The 20303-nt window shown below is 42.8% G+C and overlaps 1 protein-coding gene across 1 annotated transcript; it reads left to right on the forward strand.

Moving 5' to 3' along the window:
• Positions 1-288: 288 nt before the first annotated feature.
• LOC117968262 (kinetochore-associated protein DSN1 homolog) lies at positions 289-17676 on the forward strand. The gene is made up of 12 exons (XM_034915891.2): positions 289-520; positions 1136-1172; positions 1339-1396; positions 2073-2459; positions 4014-4087; positions 4918-4990; positions 5269-5347; positions 6926-6985; positions 7785-7856; positions 12347-12503; positions 12987-13074; positions 15447-17676. Exons 1-12 carry the CDS (start codon positions 429-431, stop codon positions 15515-15517), a joined length of 1248 nt encoding a protein of 415 aa, XP_034771782.2. The 5' UTR covers positions 289-428; the 3' UTR covers positions 15518-17676.
• Positions 17677-20303: the final 2627 nt, after the last annotated feature.

Here is a 20303-nt window from a genome sequence, read left to right on the forward strand (position 1 = left end):
GTTAAAACAATAACTTACCTTTTAAGCAGATCACACGTAACGATAATCTTACTTAGGTGTCTGTTTTCCAAATTGCCACCAGGAAGTTTTGTTAAAGTTCCGGTTTTGATCGTTGTTTTTTTTTTTTTATGGCAAAATAAAACAAAAATATTTAAGACCTCTTAAGTAAGAAAGCTGCTGCGAGTCGTTCGTCAACTTTTTTTTCTGTTCTGTCTAATATGTTTCCGAATAAGCAGAAGTCAAGACACTGTTGTCTGTCTATTGACGTTGCAACGGAAGTTGTGGTTAAAAACTACAAATCCCGGCAGGCATGCGCAGTAGAAAGTGGGCTCGAGAATGCTTCTTTTAAAAACTACATTTCCCAGTGTCCCATTGGTTTTGTGGTGTTATTGGCGGGTTTAGTTAAAAAAAATACTGTATATATATATATGTATATGGCTGAAACTTCAACTGCAGGGCAAGATTCAAGAGAGCAAAACAAAATGACAGACCAGGACCTCGGCGTGACACTGAAAGACAGGTTTGAGGATTATTTACGTGTAGTTTATTTACATAAACGATGGCAACATGCATAAAAAAACTACGCTAGTGTAGCAGTGCAGCAGTAATGTTAAAAAAAATACAACGAATTACCTTTCATACATGAACCGAATGGCAGTTTTATATTTCACTCCGAATGTTCATCTTGTTTAATTTTATATTGTCGCTGTGTAAACGGTACGGATTCTCCGGTAGCACGAAACATTGCTTTATTTATTTGCTTGTTGCTTTATAAACTGAACTGGTTGCTGTTGGTTACTGGAAGTTCCATCACAGAACTACTGTTATGTAATTACTGTACTGGTATGTCGCTGGAACATGAATGAATAATGTGCTATTAATTAAATAATCGCCTGTACTAAATGTCAGTATAGTAAAACCTTCAGATGGAACTTATTCATGTCGTTATAATGTGGCAGTTCGGAGCAGAGCTAAGATTGTTCTGCTGTCAATTGATCAATACAATAATATTTAAACAAGGGGTCTAAACCAGGGTTTGTGTGAGTTTCTAACCCTGCTCAAACTCCTGGCTCCTAATCATTCCAATAGACTTCACTGAGGGGAGTTCTGAGACCATTTTCTGTTTACTTTACAGCTGTCAAGATTTTCAGGATGAAGTCATACCTCCGAAGGTGAGGTTTGTAAAAATCTGTAAATGTTGTACATATAAAAGACTCTTCTTTTAGACAGCACTAGAAAGCCAGATTCTATAGAAGATGTAAAAAAATGTGTTTTGTCGACCATTGAAATAGTAATGACTGATACTGCATTCGAAATGTGACTTGTTCTTTCTCGTAGGTTTCCACAGAACAGAAGTCTATGGCAGAGTGTGAGCCAGGGGCTATGGAAGGCACTGGTAAGAATATAAGCAATGTTTTGGTCCAAACAGAACGGAGGCTGGGTGCAGAGGCGACCCTGCACACTACAACGAGAGACAACCACTGTGCAAAACAGCCGGCTCGTCTGCATTCATGGTTATACAGCTTTGAACCTCGACTCATCTCCCCAACGGGACAGAATCCGTATCGACAGTACAACTCTGTTTAATGACTGTACCTATAACCAGGGATGCTAGGAATCCACTTAATTCAGAATAATGTAGACTGGGGACTGTTTTATTTTTTTAACTGCAAAAAATAAACATTGTTTTTTAGAGATTTTTTTTATTATTATTATTGTGAAAAACTAGCATCCCGGATTAAAACTCTAATGTCTTCAATAAGGTCTGCTTTTGTGAAGTGTAGGAAACGCTGCTCAGCCATGTTCGCAATATTTAATATTTCATATTTATAAATACTAAAAGAAACTGAAGTTTTATTTAAATGTTCCTATATGTAGCTCTATTGAGTGTTTAATAGTTATGGATAATATTTGGTGTTTGTGTTTCATCCAGCAAGCTGGGGAAAGTTTCCAATAGGGAACATAATCACAAGTGTACCTTCAAATTCTAAGCATGTTATGATTTGTATTTATTTATTTTTACTCTCGCTCACATTAAACGTATAACATGGTTCCATCTCTATAATCCACAGAGCCTGAACCAGAGGAGGAGGAGAAGGAGGAGGAGAAGGGGGGAGAGCAGGCAATGCAGACGAGGCGCGTCTCCAGAAACAAAGGGCCCATCTCCCTGAGCCCTGCCCCAACGAAGCGTCGCTCCTCTGCGAGCCCCAGCCCCGGGGGGATACGCCGCAAGACCCCCCGCACCTCCCCCTCCCCCAAGTGCCTGTCCAGGAAAGCCAGCCCCCGAGGAGCCAGTCCCTGGGGGAAAAGCCCCAACCAGGGGCGGGCTGGCTGGAAGAGTCCCAAGCAGAGGACAGGGCTGAGCCCTCGCAGCAGGAGAAAGTCCTGGAGGAGATCCATCAGCAAGGCAGGGGCCAGGGGGAGGAGGTCACTCCCAGCACTGCCCAAGGACTCTGCAGGTCAGCTGTCTGTCTATCTGTCTATTTGCCTGTCAGTGTGGGTGTCTCCCAGGGATGGCAATAAGACTCCCATTGCATAGTAGTTCCACCCATTCCGTTTTAGCATGTGTTTGATAAGCCCCAGTGTGTATAGGTAACAAGCTCAGGTGTGTCTTATTAAGCTCATAGTGAAAGCAGGATTGCATCAAACTGCTATGCAATGCAGGCTTTATTTCCATCCCTGCATAGCAGTTTGGTCCAGTTTTATTATGAGTTTAATAAGACACACACCTGAGCTTGCTACCTATATAGGGCTACTGATTTTCCGTGGACGGAATCGCGATATTAGGCATTTTGGAAATTGAGTTTTGCAGTGCTGTGTTTTCTCCTAGCAAACCAAGTTTTCTGCATTTTTTGCACTTCATCCAGCCAAGTTGAATTAATTCTTCATGGGACTCGCTCATCTGCTGAAACTCAACATGGCAACTGCACCAACAAAGAAAAAAAAAAATGTTTCAGCAACAGACAGAGCTAAAGCATTTTCTGATTATCTATATGAGGATGGTCGGTGGGATACTATTCTACAGATTTTGCTGTCATTCCATTGATCATGTATGAGTCAATACCATTGAGATCATACTGTCGTAAACACGTAGAGAACAAGAAAGCAAAAGAGACAGCAACAAATGCAAAGCACTGCATTCTTCTGTGCTGAAAAACTGAGACCCAACACTGCGCTCAAGGAAATTGATGGCTTTCCTGTGTAAAGGATGTAGTGACTCCGCTGCACAGCGTTTGTGAGCCAAGCAATGTTTATAAACATTGTGACATGTAATCGTCTTCAGGTGCTTTACTTACTATTGCAGTCTGGTTGAAATCTTGGATTTAATAAAAAAAAAAAATTAAAAATCTTGTCGTAATAGTAAGCTCATATCAAAACCTGGAATGGGTGAAATTGCTGTCTTATTCCTGAGTCTTATTGCCGTCCCTGTTAATGACAAGTTACATGACAAATGGATAAATAGTGTAAATGTACGGCCCACCTCCACTATTGTTTATTTAGCAGATGCCTTTATCCAAGGCGACCTGCAGAGACTAGGGGATGCGTGTGAACTGTGCATCAGCTGTAGAGTCACTTACAACAACGTCTCACCTGAAAGACGGAGCACAAGGAGGTTAAGTGACTTGCTGAGGGTCACGCAGTGAGTCAGTGAGGATTTGAACCAGGGACCTCACAGGGAACACCTTCCTCTTGTGTAGCTGTATAGTGTTGTCTTTGTAAGCACTGTACGACACAAAAGCAAAAAACCAACAGAAAAGGGAGGCCATGTATTAACAGACTTTTGCGGAACCAAAAAAATAAAGCTGTTTGTTGTCAGCCAAACATTTAATTGCACGCAGTTATAAAGAGGCACCAAAATAGCCACCTTTAATAGTGGGCACTGACAAGCTGTATGAGTCTTCTAGAGGGAGGCTTCATGGCATTGATGGTAGAGGGGAGCTTGTGGGCCTCTGGGGAGCTGTGATGACAAACTGGTCAGTAAATAAAGCCTGCTTTTTGTGTCTTCTTTGCAGGGCTCAGTCAGGCTATCAGCATAGAAATGCCCGAGCATAAGAGGCTGGCCAAACTGTTTCAGGAGTCTGTCCAGGTAATGTCCTTGTATAACATGTACAGATTCAACTTCAATGTTTATAATTAGCTTCTACGTTTCGGCTTCCACCTTCTTCAGATAGCATGGTAGAAATAGCTAGGAAGACTGAGGATGTAGTTTAAGTTTGAAAGCTGCACAGTGACTTGCAGATGAATTCAAAAATATATATATTTTATTAATGTGATTGTTAGAATTAAACAAATGTAAAATATTTAGGTTGCTATTTGATGTGTTATTTTATTCTGAATACAGCAAAAATGATGGTACTGTGTTGTGTACTGCGCATCTAATGTGGTACTGTAGCTTTAATTGGAAGACTGACGCGCACTGTGATGTTGCTGCTCACTGTTTGTGTCTTCGGATGATCTCCAGATCGGGTTTGGGTTAAGTGAATGTTCTGCATTGCGATGATGGGGTCATTCGCAAGACAACTCCACCCCGAACACGAAAAGATTTTGGGGTTCTAAAAGTGTTAATTAACCCCGACCGGATCTAGATGGGGGGTGTATTTCGGGTTGGGGGTCCTAACATATATACTGTATAATATATAACTTGGCTAATTACTCTTAAGTTCTTTCTACATTTGATGTATATTTTTATATTTTCTTTTTAGTTTTTTTTTTTTCTGCTCTACAAAGTTAAACAGTTTTCTGTTTAAAAAGATGAAGTGTGCTTAAATAACAGTTCTGTTGAAAACGTTTCCAATGAACTGGAGGTTTTAAATGACTCTTTAATTCCAGTGATGCAATAGGGTTTGGAAATGTTTCCTGTATTTTACTAATTGATCGATTTTTGATTTTTTTTTCTTCCTTTTTTTCTTTTTACAGTTTGCAATACAGAAGCTTGAAACTTCTTTAAAACCCACAGAAGAGGTTGATCTGCAGGAGTTTAAAGCTGACAGTAAGCCTTTGTGTCTGTCTGTTTATTTATTGATTGATTGATTTATTGGCATGTTTGTGTTTCTCCTCTTCTGCATGCAGAGCAGCTCAAAGGGGTTAAACAATTCCACCTCTTCAGCATAGAAGGCACTTGATTGAAGTCTATAACATCCTAAATGGACCTGATAAAGTGAATCCAATGCACTACTTTAAATTAGAAGGCATGAACAGGGTTGGGATCAGTCCCTGTTTTTCTATTCCAATTACCAACTCCGCATTTTTTTTTTTTTTTGGTTTTAGTCACAAATGAGGTGAACCTGCTTACTGAGAGCTTGGAGCGCGAAGGAGCCTTTCAGAAATGCACCGACAAACCCCAAGAGTAAGTTGCTATGTGGAGGGACTGTGTGCGCGGAGGGACTGTGTGCGCGGAGGGACTGTGTGTAGGCACAGTGTGCGCGGAGGGACTGTGTGCGCGGAGGGACTGTGTGCGCGGAGGGACTGTGTGTAGGCACAGTGTGCGCGGAGGGACTGTGCGCGGAGGGACTGTGTGTAGGCACAGTGTGCGCGGAGGGACTGTGTGCGCGGAGGGACTGTGTGCGCGGAGGGACTGTGTGTAGGCACAGTGTGCGCGGAGGGACTGTGCGCGGAGGGACTGTGTGTAGGCACAGTGTGCGCGGAGGGACTGTGTGCGCGGAGGGACTGTGTGTAGGCACAGTGTGCGCGGAGGGACTGTGCGCGGAGGGACTGTGTGTAGGCACAGTGTGCGCGGAGGGACTGTGTGCGCGGAGGGACTGTGTGCGCGGAGGGACTGTGTGCGCGGAGGGACTGTGTGTAGGCACAGTGTGCACGGAGGGACTGTGTGCGCGGAGGGACTGTGTGTAGGCACAGTGTGCGCGGAGGGACTGTGTGCGGAGGGACTGTGTGTAGGTACAGTGTGTGCGCAGGGACTGTGTGCGCGTAGGGACTGTGTGCGCGTAGGGACTGTGTAGGCACAGTGTGTGCGCAGAGGGACTGTGTGCACGGAGGGACTGTGTGCGCGGAGGGACTGTGTGTGCGTAGGGACTGTGTGTAGGTACAGTGTGTGCGCGTAGGGACTGTGTGTAGGCACAGTGTGTGCACGGAGGGACTGTGTGCGTGCAGGGACTGTGTGTGCGTAGGCACTGTGTGCGCGCAGGGACTGTGTGCGCGCAGGGACTGTGTGCGCGCAGGGACTGTGTGCGTGCAGGGACTGTGTGCGCGCAGGGACTGTGTGCGCGTAGGGACGTGTGTAGGCACAGTGTGTGCGCGGAGGCACTGTGTGTGCGGAGGGACTGTGTGTGCGCAGGGACTGTGTCTTCTGAAGCAGTGACACTTTAAATAGGGGTGTACCGATTTACTGCGTATCAGTTCATTGCGATACTTTCTTCACATGATGCATCGTAACAGAGGTGTGTATCGATTGTATCGTAACACAAGACAAACGCACCGCAGCACAGCACAGCTCCTTGCAGTTCACCCCACAGCACAGCGCAGCTCCTTGCAGTTCACCCCACAGCACAGCGCAGCTCCTTACAGTTCACCCAGTGGGTTTTGAATGAAGAATGAGTGAGTGGGTTTCATAGTTGGTATGATGAATACATACTCTTCCCTAAATAATTTCATTTTTGTCTTTTTAACAAAATGGTCCATCGTTTAAATGATCATGTGATCTTACTAGGCATCGGAAGTAGCCCATCAGCACTATTGCTCGTATCGTGATGCTCATTGCATTGCGACCTACATGTCGTGATATCCTATTGTGATATTCATTTATTGTACACCCCTGATTTTAAAAAGGTTTAAACAAGTATTTTATCAAACAGAGGATGTGGCGTGTCACCGGGATCTTGAATCGATTTTTTTTTTTTTCCCAAAAGTGTTTCTTAATTTCTAAGTATGCTGATGAATTGGACCGCTATGTATTTTTTTCCTTTGTCAGTGTTCCTCCAAACCCAGAGATGAAGAAAGCCATGGACGAGGTGAGAGAGTCTGTGGAGAGGTACGTACTGCCTCCTGCCTGTCACCCCTGCTGTGCTGTCATGTCCCCATTGCAACCTGTTCACAGCAGCTACACTTACAATTTAGCTGAGAGTGTAGATCTCACAGTCACAATGTCAGTGAAAAAACAGACGAAACCACGATGTTAATGTTCCTGATCTGTTTTTAGAAAACCTGTTGTGGTTTTAAAGGTTTAGATCTCAGATCTATGCAAGGCCTAGTTCATGACTATTATTATCATTGCCCATTTCAAATGGCACATCCAATACCAGATGTTAAGTTTACATGCTCTCAGAAGCAGGTTCACCTCACTATTTTTCTGAACGTAGAAAGAAAAATCCTGGTAGCAGTACAAAATAGGAAACAAAACAAACTTTTTAAAGGGTTCAAGTGAACTTGAAACACGTAACTTGGTTGTTTTGGTTCTAGTTTTGTCAAATGAACAGGGAGTTTTACCACTTTCAGAAAATAGGAGTGAATTCAAGACCGGTAAACGCTTTGAAAACATGACCCATTGAGTTTAAACGCGGATGGCAGGTTTCACAGACCCTGATTAGCACCGAGGTCGGACTGCTTAATGTTAATTTAGGTGAGACAGTATATGATTAGTGCTACTCTTGTTCTGTGAAACCAGCCGTAACACATTTTCCAAATTTTAAACATTTCAAGTTGTCCTCCTGATCATTGTCAAAGACAAGCTTGTTGAATGCAGGGGTCAGTGGCAGTGTTTCTACAGCAGGACGTGTGCGCTGCAGTGTTAGGCTGTTTTATTCATCAGTTTTTTCTTTCTTTCCTGGCAGGCTCACTGGGGAGTGCAAAGCCTGGGGTGATCTTCTTCACAAACACAAAAGCGGCGCTGAGGATATTCTCCGGTGAGAATCTGTACCCCTGTCTGTACCCTTGCAGGAGTGGAAATAACACCTCGTTTGCACTGCCTGTCCCCAGGTATAGCTGCTGCTTCCTGGCCAGTCTGGGAGAGGGATTGTTAAAGATCCAGTGGAATTGTCAGGTAGAGCTGACCCAGGAAGCAGTGGTGCTGCAGTAAAAGGTCATAGTGTTATTATCTTTAATCTTGTATTCATTTTTACATTTTTTTTAATCTCAACACTGAATAGCAGTGCAATCGATCCCCTGCTGCCGCAGAGTTCCAGTGATTTTGTCAAACCCTTTCAGATTTCTAACTGCCTGACCGCTGCTCTTCAGTGTGGTTTTGTCAAACCCTTTCAGTTTTCTAACTGTCAGCTGCTCTTCAATGTGATTATGTCAAACCCTTTCAGATTTCTAACTGTGCCTGACAGCTCCTCTTCAATGTGGTTTTCCACCCACATGTTGAGGAGAAGCTGAAATTTCTTCTGCGTCCCACGAAGCAATAACTTTGTCGGGTTTGTGTTCAGCACAGCCTTCGCTGACAGCCTCCATTATTCAAAACCGTTTGCCTCTTTAGCACACGCCTTTCGATGACGTGTTTCCGCACAGCACCGCTTGACGCCGTTGGGTATGAGATACGAAGCTGTGCTGTCTGAGGTGTAGCTGAGCATCAGTGGAAACAGCCTCCAGCTACACATCTCCCAGACTGGCCAGCTCAGCTGTACCTGGGGGACTGGCAGTGGAAACAAGGCATAAGACTCCTATTGCATAGTGGTTTGGATCCATTCCTGGTTTTACAAGAAGTTTAATAAGACACCTGAGCTTGTTACTTATACACTGTGGCTAATCAAGCTTGTAGTAAAAACTGGAATGGGTGAAACTGCTATGCAATATGAGTCTTTATTTGCATCCCTTCTCTTATCTGTGTGGTTCATAGTTTACAGTTATTACACATTATTGTAGTGTTAACAGTTGAACCCTAGCCAGGCATATGCATTTTGAATATAACTTTTGCCTGCAGTCTTTACAGTGGGTGTACAAAACAATTTTATTCCACTGTTTATTCATGCAAAGTCTTTCCCTTATGAAAATGGTTATGTTTATATATATATATATATATATATATATATATATATATATATAATTGGTCTGCACCCTTTAAATATGACCCAGAAACAGGAACGTGCAGGTTAAGCGCTTTTCTGTGCACTTTTAATAAACACAAAACAAACACAGAAACAAAATAAGTTTGAACAAAAACCCTACACACTGAACTCTTTAGAGTAAACAAACCAGCACCCAAGCCTCGCTATCACGGTACCTTACTCTGTTCTGCTCTGTTTCACTCTCCGTCTCTGCTCCAAGCACTCGTATACACAACAAACACCACACCTTTTTTTTTTTATATATGTTTTTTTTATTTTTCGGAGTGCATTCCATCAATACATTTAGATGATTAGCGCCCTCTGTCTGTAGTTTTTTTCCTATATCGTCTTAATTTCTCATCTATGAAATTCCTGCTGTTCCTGTTATTGTAATTATATTCATTATTATCTTTCCTTTTCCTTCCCTGCCTTCTTCTTTCCCTTTTCCCAACAAGCTATTCATGCTTGGATCATATATCTCCATGTTCACCAACTTCCTCTTCCAGTTCTTTCTTTGTTCTTCAGATCTCTCACACGTTATTACATAATGCTCTGGAATTATTATTATTGTTTATTAGCAGACGCCCTTATCCAGGGCGACTTACAATTGTTACAAGATATCACATTATTTTTTACATACAATTACCCATTTATACAGTTGGGTTTTTACTGGAGCAATCTAGGTAAAGTACCTTGCTCAGGGGTACAGCAGCAGTGTCCCCCACCTGGGATTGAACCCACAACCCTCCGGTCAAGAGTCCAGAGCCCTAACCACTACTCCACACTGCTGCCCTTGTACACTTCTCATTAACCAATGATCTGTTTATCTAATCTAAATAAATGCTCATTCAGAGTAGCATGCCCAATCCTTATCCGATCCAAATATCTTTCCTCTTTCCTGTCCAGTTCCTTATTTACCCAGCTATTATTTACCTCTTTCTGAATATTATAATAAACTCTTTTTGTACATGTGTATCCCATCTCTCCTGCCATTCTTTTACTATTGCTTGTTTTACAAAGACTCCCGTTTCCTGAGATCAGTCGTCTCACTTTTTAACCCATTATTTTGCTGCTAGATCTACCATTTCATTGCCCAGTATACCAGAATGCCCAGGAATCCATATTAACCTAACTTCAATTCCCTTTATTGTACAATCCTTGTATCTTTGAATTATCTCAGAAAGGATCTCTTTCCTATTCACAAAAGCTCCTTTTAAAGCATTAAGCACACTTAATGAGTCTGTAAATATGACTGCTTTCTTAGGATTTAATTCTGCAATTTTAATTATCGCAAATAGAATAGCTACCTTTCTGCTACATGAACTGATAACTGGTCAGACAGCTTGGCTATTTTACAGATATCCAGTTCTGGTATATTGGACGCCATTGCCACTCTTCCTGTTTTTGGATTTTTGTATATCTGTATATAAACACAAAGCCTCTTTACTCTTATCCTTTACAAAAGCTTGACTTTCTTTTCAAGTCACTTTTTTCCCCTCCTTTTTTCACTTGCTCACTCAAATCTATACAGCAAATCGGTTTATCCACCAACCGTTCTGGTAACGCATTCAAATTAACATTCTTTACTAAATTCAGGTTCTCAGTTCCTGACTCCGTTATCCATTTCTGCATCCAAAAACCCAACGTTCCTCCATTTGTCTCCCAAATCTCCTTTTTCTAGTGATTTATCCATCTATCTTCCATGGAGGAAATGCTATATGAAGAGAATTAACCTAAATCCAGTATTTAATGCTTAATAATTTCCTCCTTCATTCCAGTGGCATCTCATGTACCAAAACCTGCAGCGCATTAATCGTAGCAGATTTCATAGATCCTGCACACACCCTTATAGCTTGAATATTAGGAGGCTGTGTGGTCCAGTGGTAAAAGAAAAGGGCTTGTAACCAGGAGGTCCCAGGTTCAAATCCCACCTCAGCCACTGACTCATTGTGTGACCCTGAGCAAGTCACTTCACCTCCTTGTGATCCGTCTTTCGGGTGAGACGTATTTGTAAGTGACTCTGCAGCTGATGCATAGTTCACACACCCTAGTCTCTGTAAGTCGCCTTGGATAAATGCATCTGCTAAATAAACAAATAATAATAATTATCCAATGTTTTAATCCCACACCAAACATTCATTGTTTTGTTCCTTTTATATCACTCAATTAAACAATTAAACACAATTCCCATCACCAGACAACCACACACACGAGCACACATGTGCAGATCCTGTGCTCTGCACACATCCTCCCACTACTTTACCATGATATATATATATATATATATATATATACATACACACACAGAGCGCTGTACAAAGTTAAAAACAAAATAGCTCCTGTATACAATACACTCCACTATATATATATAAATATAAAAATTAGGGGTGGGTAACGATATGAAAATTGTATACCGATATCGTGCACATATTTCGATATCGATAATATCGAAGTCTTCCAAAACAGAAATATAATAACGCAATTGCAATGTCAAACATATGTAGACGTTTACATGTGCAAAGCAGTAACTGACTTTAACTTAGCGGTGCTTTGCTTCACAATATCCGTGGAGAAAAACAAGGTCTGTTATCTTACTGTTCCATCATCAGCCACCTCAAAACTGAAATATTTCTGAACTTCACTGCACACAGGCTTTCTAGCCACTGGAAATAACTGAATCTTCAGCTGCTCTGCGTGTGAATGCTGACTCACGACACATCTAAAGTATTAAGCACGGTGTCATGCCGAATTTTGCATTATTTTGAGATGTGTTTTGAAGTTTTAAAAGTACATCTAATTTATAATACTGACAGTTCACATTTTAAAAGTACATTAATAATGGCAGATGTAATGAGCCGCTAACATGTGCATATCTCAAAATAATGCCAATAGTGCTTCATGCAGCATGCAAATAGCGTTTGGTATCTAAACGCCAGTCAATAGAATACAATGGTTAATAATGCTTTAGTGTGAGGTGTTTGCCTACTAGACTGAGATTGAATGGTATGCATAGGGTTTGTTGTATCTTAATATAAAATAAATTTGATTATACTGAGTTTGTATTTTTAGCAGTATTAGCAATAAAAAGCATGTCTCTGCGAGCGTACGTGAATTGTTTTTTGTTTTTTTAATCCCACGATGTCGTGATATGGAAATTATTATGTATCAAAATATTGATGTTGGTGCCCACCCCTAATATATATGGCATTTCACTGGCACTAGCATTCTCTAAGCACAGATAGCAAGGCAATGCCCCTCTCTCTTTTCCCCCAACCACTCCCCTTTTGTTGTCTCAGTTGCCCAGCCTTGCAGTTTAACGCCCCCTGTCTGTGTGTGTGTCTGTGGCTCAGCTCCCTGGAGCAGGCGAAGGTGTCTGGTGTACCCCTGCCCCCGGAGCAGGATCTGGGCTTACTGGACCCGTCTGTGGCTGCCGTGCTGCGCAGCAAACCGGACTATCAACGCATCCTGCGTGGCCAGATACCCGTCGTCAGCAGACTGGATCTGGTGGTGAGTGGGGATAGCTCAGTTTGGGAGTTTATCATCCATAGCTGCTGAATTTAGAAATGCTGAAATTCAGTGGCAAGCATTTTGACCAGTACCAGGGATAAGTAGTTGATGTAATCCAGGGAGGGGGGGGGCGCAAGCAAGTGCTGTAAAGTGGTTTAAAAAAACAAACAAACAAACAGCCATGGCTTATTCAAATCAACTACTTCACTGAAGTAGACAAGCGGCCAGTGCCTTCGTCGGGGTAACAATTGCTTTATTCAGCTCATGCTGTATGATCATAGTATACGTCTTTTGTACGAATGAATGGATGCGAGTTGTAACCTGCCTGGGGCACTCTTGATAATGAGATGTTTCATCTCAAGGGTTTACCCTGGACTGAAAAATGATTATTAAATTAAGGCTGTGGAGTAATGCGTGTTTGAATTTCTGGATGAAGAAACGCTGAAAGAGAGACGAAATAATGGCTTGTTTTTGATCACACAGATGGATTCTCACCAGAAGCTGCTTCGCTCGCTGAGATCTTTTCAGGACGAGGCTGAGAGGACTCTAAAAGAAACATCCTCAAGACTCGGTAAGAAACCTGAGAAAAAAGTAAACAGGAATGGAAAAGAAATATGTGAGGGGTGCACTGCGAAAACTCAATACCCGACAAATCCAGCTTAATATTACCAGCAACAAACATGTTGTATTTCATCTGTGAATGCTTTCAAAGGGCTGGAAGAGTCTCCGGTCAAAAGTTTAGTGTTATAAATGAGTATTTAACAGAGGGGTTTATAAACACATCTGAATGTAGTGTATTCATGTACTGGATATCGCTGGTCTGTGTGCCACTCGTGCATCAGTTTTATATTTATACCTACTTTGTAGGTAAATTTGTAAAATGAATAAAATAAGTATTATTATTATTTATTTCTTAACAGACTCCCTTATCCAGGGCGACTTACAATTCTTACAAGATATCACATTATTTTTACATACAATTACATTATTTTTTATACATTATTTTTTACATACAATTACCCATTTATACAGTTGGGTGTTTACAGGAGCAATCTAGGTAAAGTACCTTGCTCAAGGGTACAGCAGCAGTGTCCCCCACCTGGGATTGAACCCATGACCCTCCATTCAAGAGTCCAGAGCCCTAACCACTACTCCACACTGCTGCCAGATAGATGACACAATGAATGCATAAATGTCTATAATGTTATCAGAAAAAAAGCTGATTTGAATGCAGCACTGATAAAGAACAGCGTCACATTGCATCCATTCCTCCACCTCAGTTTATCTATGAATGGAATAGAGGTTCAGCTTTGGGGGAGCCACTTGAAAGACTCTGGGGGTCACTTTGATTAATGGCAAGTTTTATTGCACAACAGCAAAACACAATGGAGAAATACAAAACCAAATTCTCCATTATCAACAATCTAAGCTCAGAATGTACACAGACTGACTTCTTATTAAAGTTGAGGATGTTCCAGACAGTCTGGCTTTAACTGGTAAAGGGCAGCAGAGCTTTTGGTTTTCAATTCAGAATTATATGCTATACATACATGCATACATACATACATGCATGAAGCTTATGTGTTATAAATTTGGTATTTATCAGAGATGAGGGGTTATGCCGACCGTGGACCGGAGCTCCTAGGGGGTGGCGCTCAATTGGCCGAGCGTCGCCCGGGGGGAGGGAGGGTTAGGTCAGCCAGGGTGTCCTCGGCTCACCACGAACCAGCGACCCCTGTAGTCTGGCCGGGCGCCTGTAAGCTGCCCGAGAGCTGCATTGTCCTCCGACGCTGTAGCTCTGGGTGGCTACACGGTGAGTCTGCAGTGTGAAAAAAAGCGGTCGGTTGACAGCACACGCTTCGGAGGGCAGCGTGTGTTCATCTTCGCCCCTCCCGAGTCAAAAATATAACAAAAAACTAATTGGCGACTACTAAATTAAAAAAAAATTATAATAAAAAAAATAAGAGATGAGGGGTTGTAAAAATGTATTTACGTTTTCAGAACACAGTGAACTCCCAACATCTCCAAAGACCTGATGCAGGGATGGAAATAAGCCCCCCATTGCATAGCAGTTTGATCCATTCCTGGGTTTACTATGAGTTTAATAAGACACACCTGAGCTTGTTACCTCTGCACTGTGGCTGATCAAGCTCGTAGTAAAACCTGGAAAGGGTGAAAGTGCTGTGCAACAGGAGTCTTATTTCCATCGCTGTGATGCGTGATGTTTATTCCAGGGGGTTAGAGCAGGGGTAGTTTGGGTGCACTGGGTTAGAGCAGTGGTTCCCAGTCCTGTTCCTGGGGACCCCTCTGTGTCTGCTGGTTTTCATTCCAACTATGATTCCAATAATGTGATATCTTGTAACAATTGTAATTCACCCTGGATAAGGGCGTCAGCTAAGAAATAAATAATAATAATAATAATAATAATAATTTTATAAGTAACTTGAACTCTGCAACTGTTTAAGAGCTGAAAACAATTATAAAGGTCTAATTCAGCAAATGATCAGTTCAATTAAGGGTCTAGTTAAGTAATTGAGAGCTCAGTTGGAATGAAAACCAGCAGACACACGGGGGTCCCAAGGACCGAGTTTGAGAAGCCCTGGTTTAATCAACACTACATTTAACATTATTAAAAAAACAAAAACAACTTTATACTCCCTGTACAGGGATGTCAATAAGACTCCTATTGCATAGCAGTTTCACCCATTCCAGGTTTTACTACCAGCTTGATTAGCCACATTGTATAGCTATGAAGCTCAGGTGTGTCTTATTAAACTCATAATGAAGCAGGAATGGATCAAACTGCTTTGCAACGGGAGTCCTATATCTGTCCATGCTGTATTAATGAAGGCTGCAAATACCCACCCCTGTTAAATACTGATGTATAACACATAACATTCAATGTTAACATATTCAGAAACTTTTTTTTTTTTTCTATTGCAGCTGCCAGTGCTTTCGAAGGCCTGGAGGGATCTCCGGTCAAGAAGCTTCTCCATCTCCCCAAGAGCTGCTAGACTTTCACTGGCCAGGGTCCTGAAAGAGGGCTGCGCAGACCCCTTCCACTGCGTTTCCACTGGCCAGGGTCCGGAAAGAGGGCTGCGCAGACCCCTTCCACTGCGTTTCCACTGGCCAGGGTCCTGAAAGAGGGCTGCCCAGACCCCTTCCATAGCGTTTCAACTGGCCAGGGTCCTGAAAGAGGGCTGCCCAGACCCCTTCCACAGCGTTTCAACTGGCCAGGGTCCGGAAAGAGGGCTGCGCAGACCCCTTCCACTGCGTTTCCACTGGCCAGGGTCCTGAAAGAGGGCTGCGCAGACCCCTTCCACTGGCCAGGGCTCAGAAGTGTTCTTATTGAGCACACAATAGAAGCCTGTCCTATAAAAACCTGATGGAGAGGGCCCAGTTATCAAAGGACTGCAAAGTGAATTACTTTGTGTCAAAATGTTGGGGGTTGGGTGGGGGGATTTCATCTTGGATTATATTTCTATTTTTAAAAGTAACAGATAAAAGCTTACGATAACTGTGCATGTATTTAATGGTAAAGCAAACAAAACTACCGCTAATCTTTACCCCAGTTGTTTATTTTTTTTCCTTACTTTTCAAAAGCATTTAGACTAAAGGAAACTTCAATGGCAGACGTTTCCACTAGCTTTTTTCAAAGTCTTTTTCTTAAGATAGTTACTCTAAAATGCAAGTCAAGGGTCAGTTGCTGCTTTAGAAATGCTAAAAGAAACCTAATAAATGTCAAAGAAGTCTTTCTCATCTTAGTTTATAACATTTATTTTACTGCAGATTGTATCGCTTGCATTTTGGCATAGTTAGTGGCTGGTGATGGTTTGGAAATCGCAGTGCTCTTTTAAGCACTGTTTGTAGAACGAGGTCTCGGACAGTGGAAATTCACACGCTGTACATACAGCCCACTCATGCTTTGACGCAAGAGTCTGGTAGAAATGTGACCTGGGTAAAGATGCAGTTCCGCTGCGGAACCACTGGACGGCGCCCTTGTTCTGTGGATATGATTCTGAACTCTTGCTGAAACATGTTCTGCTCCAGTGGTGTGTTTGTGATCCCGGTATTTCTGGAGTGTAGCAATCAGGACGCTGCTCAGTATGAAGCCTGTGAGTCATTTCGCTAAAAGCCCAGGGATTTCTTTTTTGCTAAGTTTTGCCAAGTCCCTGTCTACACTGTAGGGGGTGTGAATAGTTAATTTTAGAGTTTAAACGTTATCCAAATATTTTTGAATTTTTGTCTAAGCATTGTCAGCTGGGATGTATTTTTTTTCAATGTAAAAAAATGTTTATTTCACAGCACACCACGGTCTAAAAATAAATATTTAAATACTTTCCTGAAAAACAGCTAAATTGCTGAATATTTGATTTATTATGGCCACCTTTTTAAAGACATTCTATTTTCACCATCAGTGAATTATCAAACTAAAATCAAAAGCATATTGACACTGTTCTTTCAGAAATGGGAATTTTCACTGGGGAACTCCATATTACATGGTAAAGGGTACATTTAACGGAAATCTGATAACCATGAAAAACAACGCAGCCTCAACTATGAGTGATGTGCATGTGAAATACAGCAGGAACGATGCAGAGCGCGGTTATTTAGTTACCAGTAAATGCCAGCATTTCTTCATAGTCGGTTCCATGTATACCTTGGTGTTGTACACTTGTACACATTAATATTGTAGTCCTGTATTTAAAACTCTCCTCCAGCTTCTTGTTGGAGGTTATCTTGAGTGGTTACCAGCATTCCCAATAAGTTAAGTGTTTAAATGTGTTTAATCTTTTCAGGGATGGAAATCAGACTCCCGTTGCATAGCAGTTTGATCCATTTCTTATTTTACTATAAGTTTAATAATAAGACACACCTGAGCGTGTTACCTATACACTGTGGCTAATCAAGTTTGTAGTAAAACCTGGAATGGGTGAAACTGCTGTGCATGTCTTATTTCCATCCCTGTGTTTAATTTTAGAATTTTTGTTCCTGAAGGTGACTAAGAAATGTTCCATTTTTGTTTTTGTCTTGGTTCACTGCAAGAAGTTAAATGTGGCTTGTGTCTTGGAATGTAACAATGGCATGTATGTATTTGTATGCCTAAGCTATTTAACGTTGTAAGCTTTTTTAACTTGTACTTTCCTAATAAAATAATGTTTTGCTCATTTGAGATTCACATGTCTTAAGTGTCTAAGTGAGAGAACAATGCCTTGTGACAGAATCACTGGGATCCTTTAAGACCCGACTTGACCAAGTTTTGAGATCAATCAGCTGCTAGGAACCGGATGAGCAGTGTTGGGCTGAACAGCCTCCTCTCGTTCATAAACTTTCTTATATTCTTATCGAACATCTACGGACAAGATGACTTAAATTCATGTTATGAGGCTCCCGAGTGGCACATCCAGTAAAGGCGCTCTGCGTGGAGTGCAGAATGCGCCCTATAGTCTGGATGTCGCCGGTTCGAGTCCAGGCTATTCCACTGCCGACCGTGGACCGGACCGGACCTCCCGGGGGGGCTTAGGGCGGCCAGGGTGTCCTCGGCCCACCGCGCACCAGCGACCCCTGTAGTCTGGCCGGAGCTGCGTTGTCCTCCGATGCTGTAGCTCTGGGCTGGCTGCATGGCAGGCCTGCAGAGTGAAAAGAAGCAGTCGGCTGACGGCACACGCTTCGGAGGACAGCATGTGTTCATCTTCGCCCTCCCGAAATACAACTGGGCATTTCAAATTGAATTAAAAAAAAAAATAAAAAAATCATGTTATAAAAATCTTAATACCACATTTTGTTATATTTTATACTGTTAATAGAATTATCTCAACTGCAGACAAATAAAACCATGCGCTGTGTGTCTAACAATATTGAAAATACAAGGGGAATTTACAGGGACAGAAATAACTCCTATTGCAGAGCGGTTTCACCCATTCCAGGTTTTACTACGACCTTTATTAGGCACAGTGTATAGGTAACAAGCTCAGATGTGTCTTATTAAACTCACAGTAAAACCAGGAGTGGATCAAACTGCTATGCAGTGGGAGTCTTATTTCCATCACTGATTTCTATCACTGTAAAGATGCTTGACTATCAAAGGGCTTTATTAAAAAAAAAAAATCCAAATTAATTCAAATGACAATGCTAGCCCCGCTTCTCCATTTGCACAGTAAATGCAGAATTCAGCTGTGTTTGTGATCAACCATCAAATGATACATGACAGCAGAAAACAGAACATGAATTACGTGCTTAAAGAGGCGTGGGCTCAGCCTCTCCCTCGTTCTCTGTGTCTCGGCCGCGAGAGACAGTTTAGTTTTCTATGCACTGCTAGCGGCCTGGGCCACAGCTGATGGAAAGAGATGAAGATGCAAATGGCTGTCAGTGCGCGCACAGGGAGCGAGAGGGAGGGGAGCGTGTCACTGTAATCTCTCCTGAGTTCAACACGGGTTCCTGTTCCTATCCCAGAGAGGATGTCAACTTGTCTTTTTTATTTTTTACATACAAGGAAACCCGCCTGTCGGTGTACTAAAGCGCTTGACCAGTTTTAGCCCCTCGCCATCCAGAAATACAATTGAATGCAGTAATGTGATGTGGTTTGAACGTTTCAAATGTTTTATCATTGACTTTCTGAGTGCAAGATCTCCACCTGCTACTGATGCATTCAGATGCATTGTAATACATTATGGTGCATTGTAATACATTATGGTGCATTCTAATACATTCTGATGCATTCTGATGGTGCTGTGACTCAACCAGAATTTTACTGCAATGTTATTTATGCAAACTGTTCAGATTTACTTTTCTAGTTTCTAATTGTTCTTTTTACAAAAGGTTAGAGCCTGTCCGTCTCATCTCTTGCTGACCTGGGGATCTCTGGCACTGCTCTGGCCTGGTTCTCCTCCTACCTCTCCAACCGCACTTACCAGGTAACCTGGCATGGAGCAACCTCCACACCTCACCCTCTCTTAACTGGAGTCCCCCAAGGGTCAGTCTTGGGTCCTCTCCTGTTCTCTCTCTACACCCGCTCCCTGGGCCCCCTCATCGCATCCTATGGTTTCTCATACCATTTCTATGCTGATGATGCTCAGATTTTCCTCTCCTTCCCCACCTCTGACTCCACCATCTCCTCCCGTATCTCTACCTGTCTGTCTGCTATTTCCTCCTGGATGCACTCTCATCACCTCAAACTCAACCTCTCTAAATCTGACCTCCTTTTCTTTCCCTCCTCCTCCCCCTCCTCTGATCTCTCTATCTCTGTTCCTCTGGAATCTACCACACTCTCTCCCTCTTCCTCCGCTAAGAACCTCGGAGTCACCCTGGACCCCTGCCTCTCTTATTCCCAGCACATCTCCACTCTGGCACGCACTTGCCGATTCTTCCTGAGCAACATCCGAAGAAGCCGACCCTTCCTCACCAACTATGCTACCCAGCTCCTGGTCCAGGCCCTGGTACTCTCCCACCTAGACTACTGCAACTCCCTCCTGGCTGGCCTCCCTGCGTCCGCCACCCGTCCACTCCAACTCATCCAGAACTCTGCTGCCCGCCTGGTGTTCTCTCTGCCTCGCTTCACCCACGCTACTCCACTACTCTGCTCGCTCCACTGGCTCCCGATCACCGCTCGCATCCAGTTCAAGACTCTTTGACCAGACTGCACCCAGCTACCTCCAGACCCTCATCTCTCCCTACACCCCCACTCGACCTCTCCGCTCCGCCTGCACTAGAAGACTGGCTCTACCTCCGCTACGCTCCCCTGCCTCCAGAGCCCGCTCCTTCTCCACCCTTGCTCCGCAGTGGTGGAATGACCTTCCTACA

The sequence above is a fragment of the Acipenser ruthenus genome, unplaced genomic scaffold (assembly GCF_902713425.1).
Source record: "Acipenser ruthenus unplaced genomic scaffold, fAciRut3.2 maternal haplotype, whole genome shotgun sequence".
In the NCBI taxonomy this organism is placed as follows: Eukaryota; Metazoa; Chordata; class Actinopteri; order Acipenseriformes; family Acipenseridae; genus Acipenser; species Acipenser ruthenus.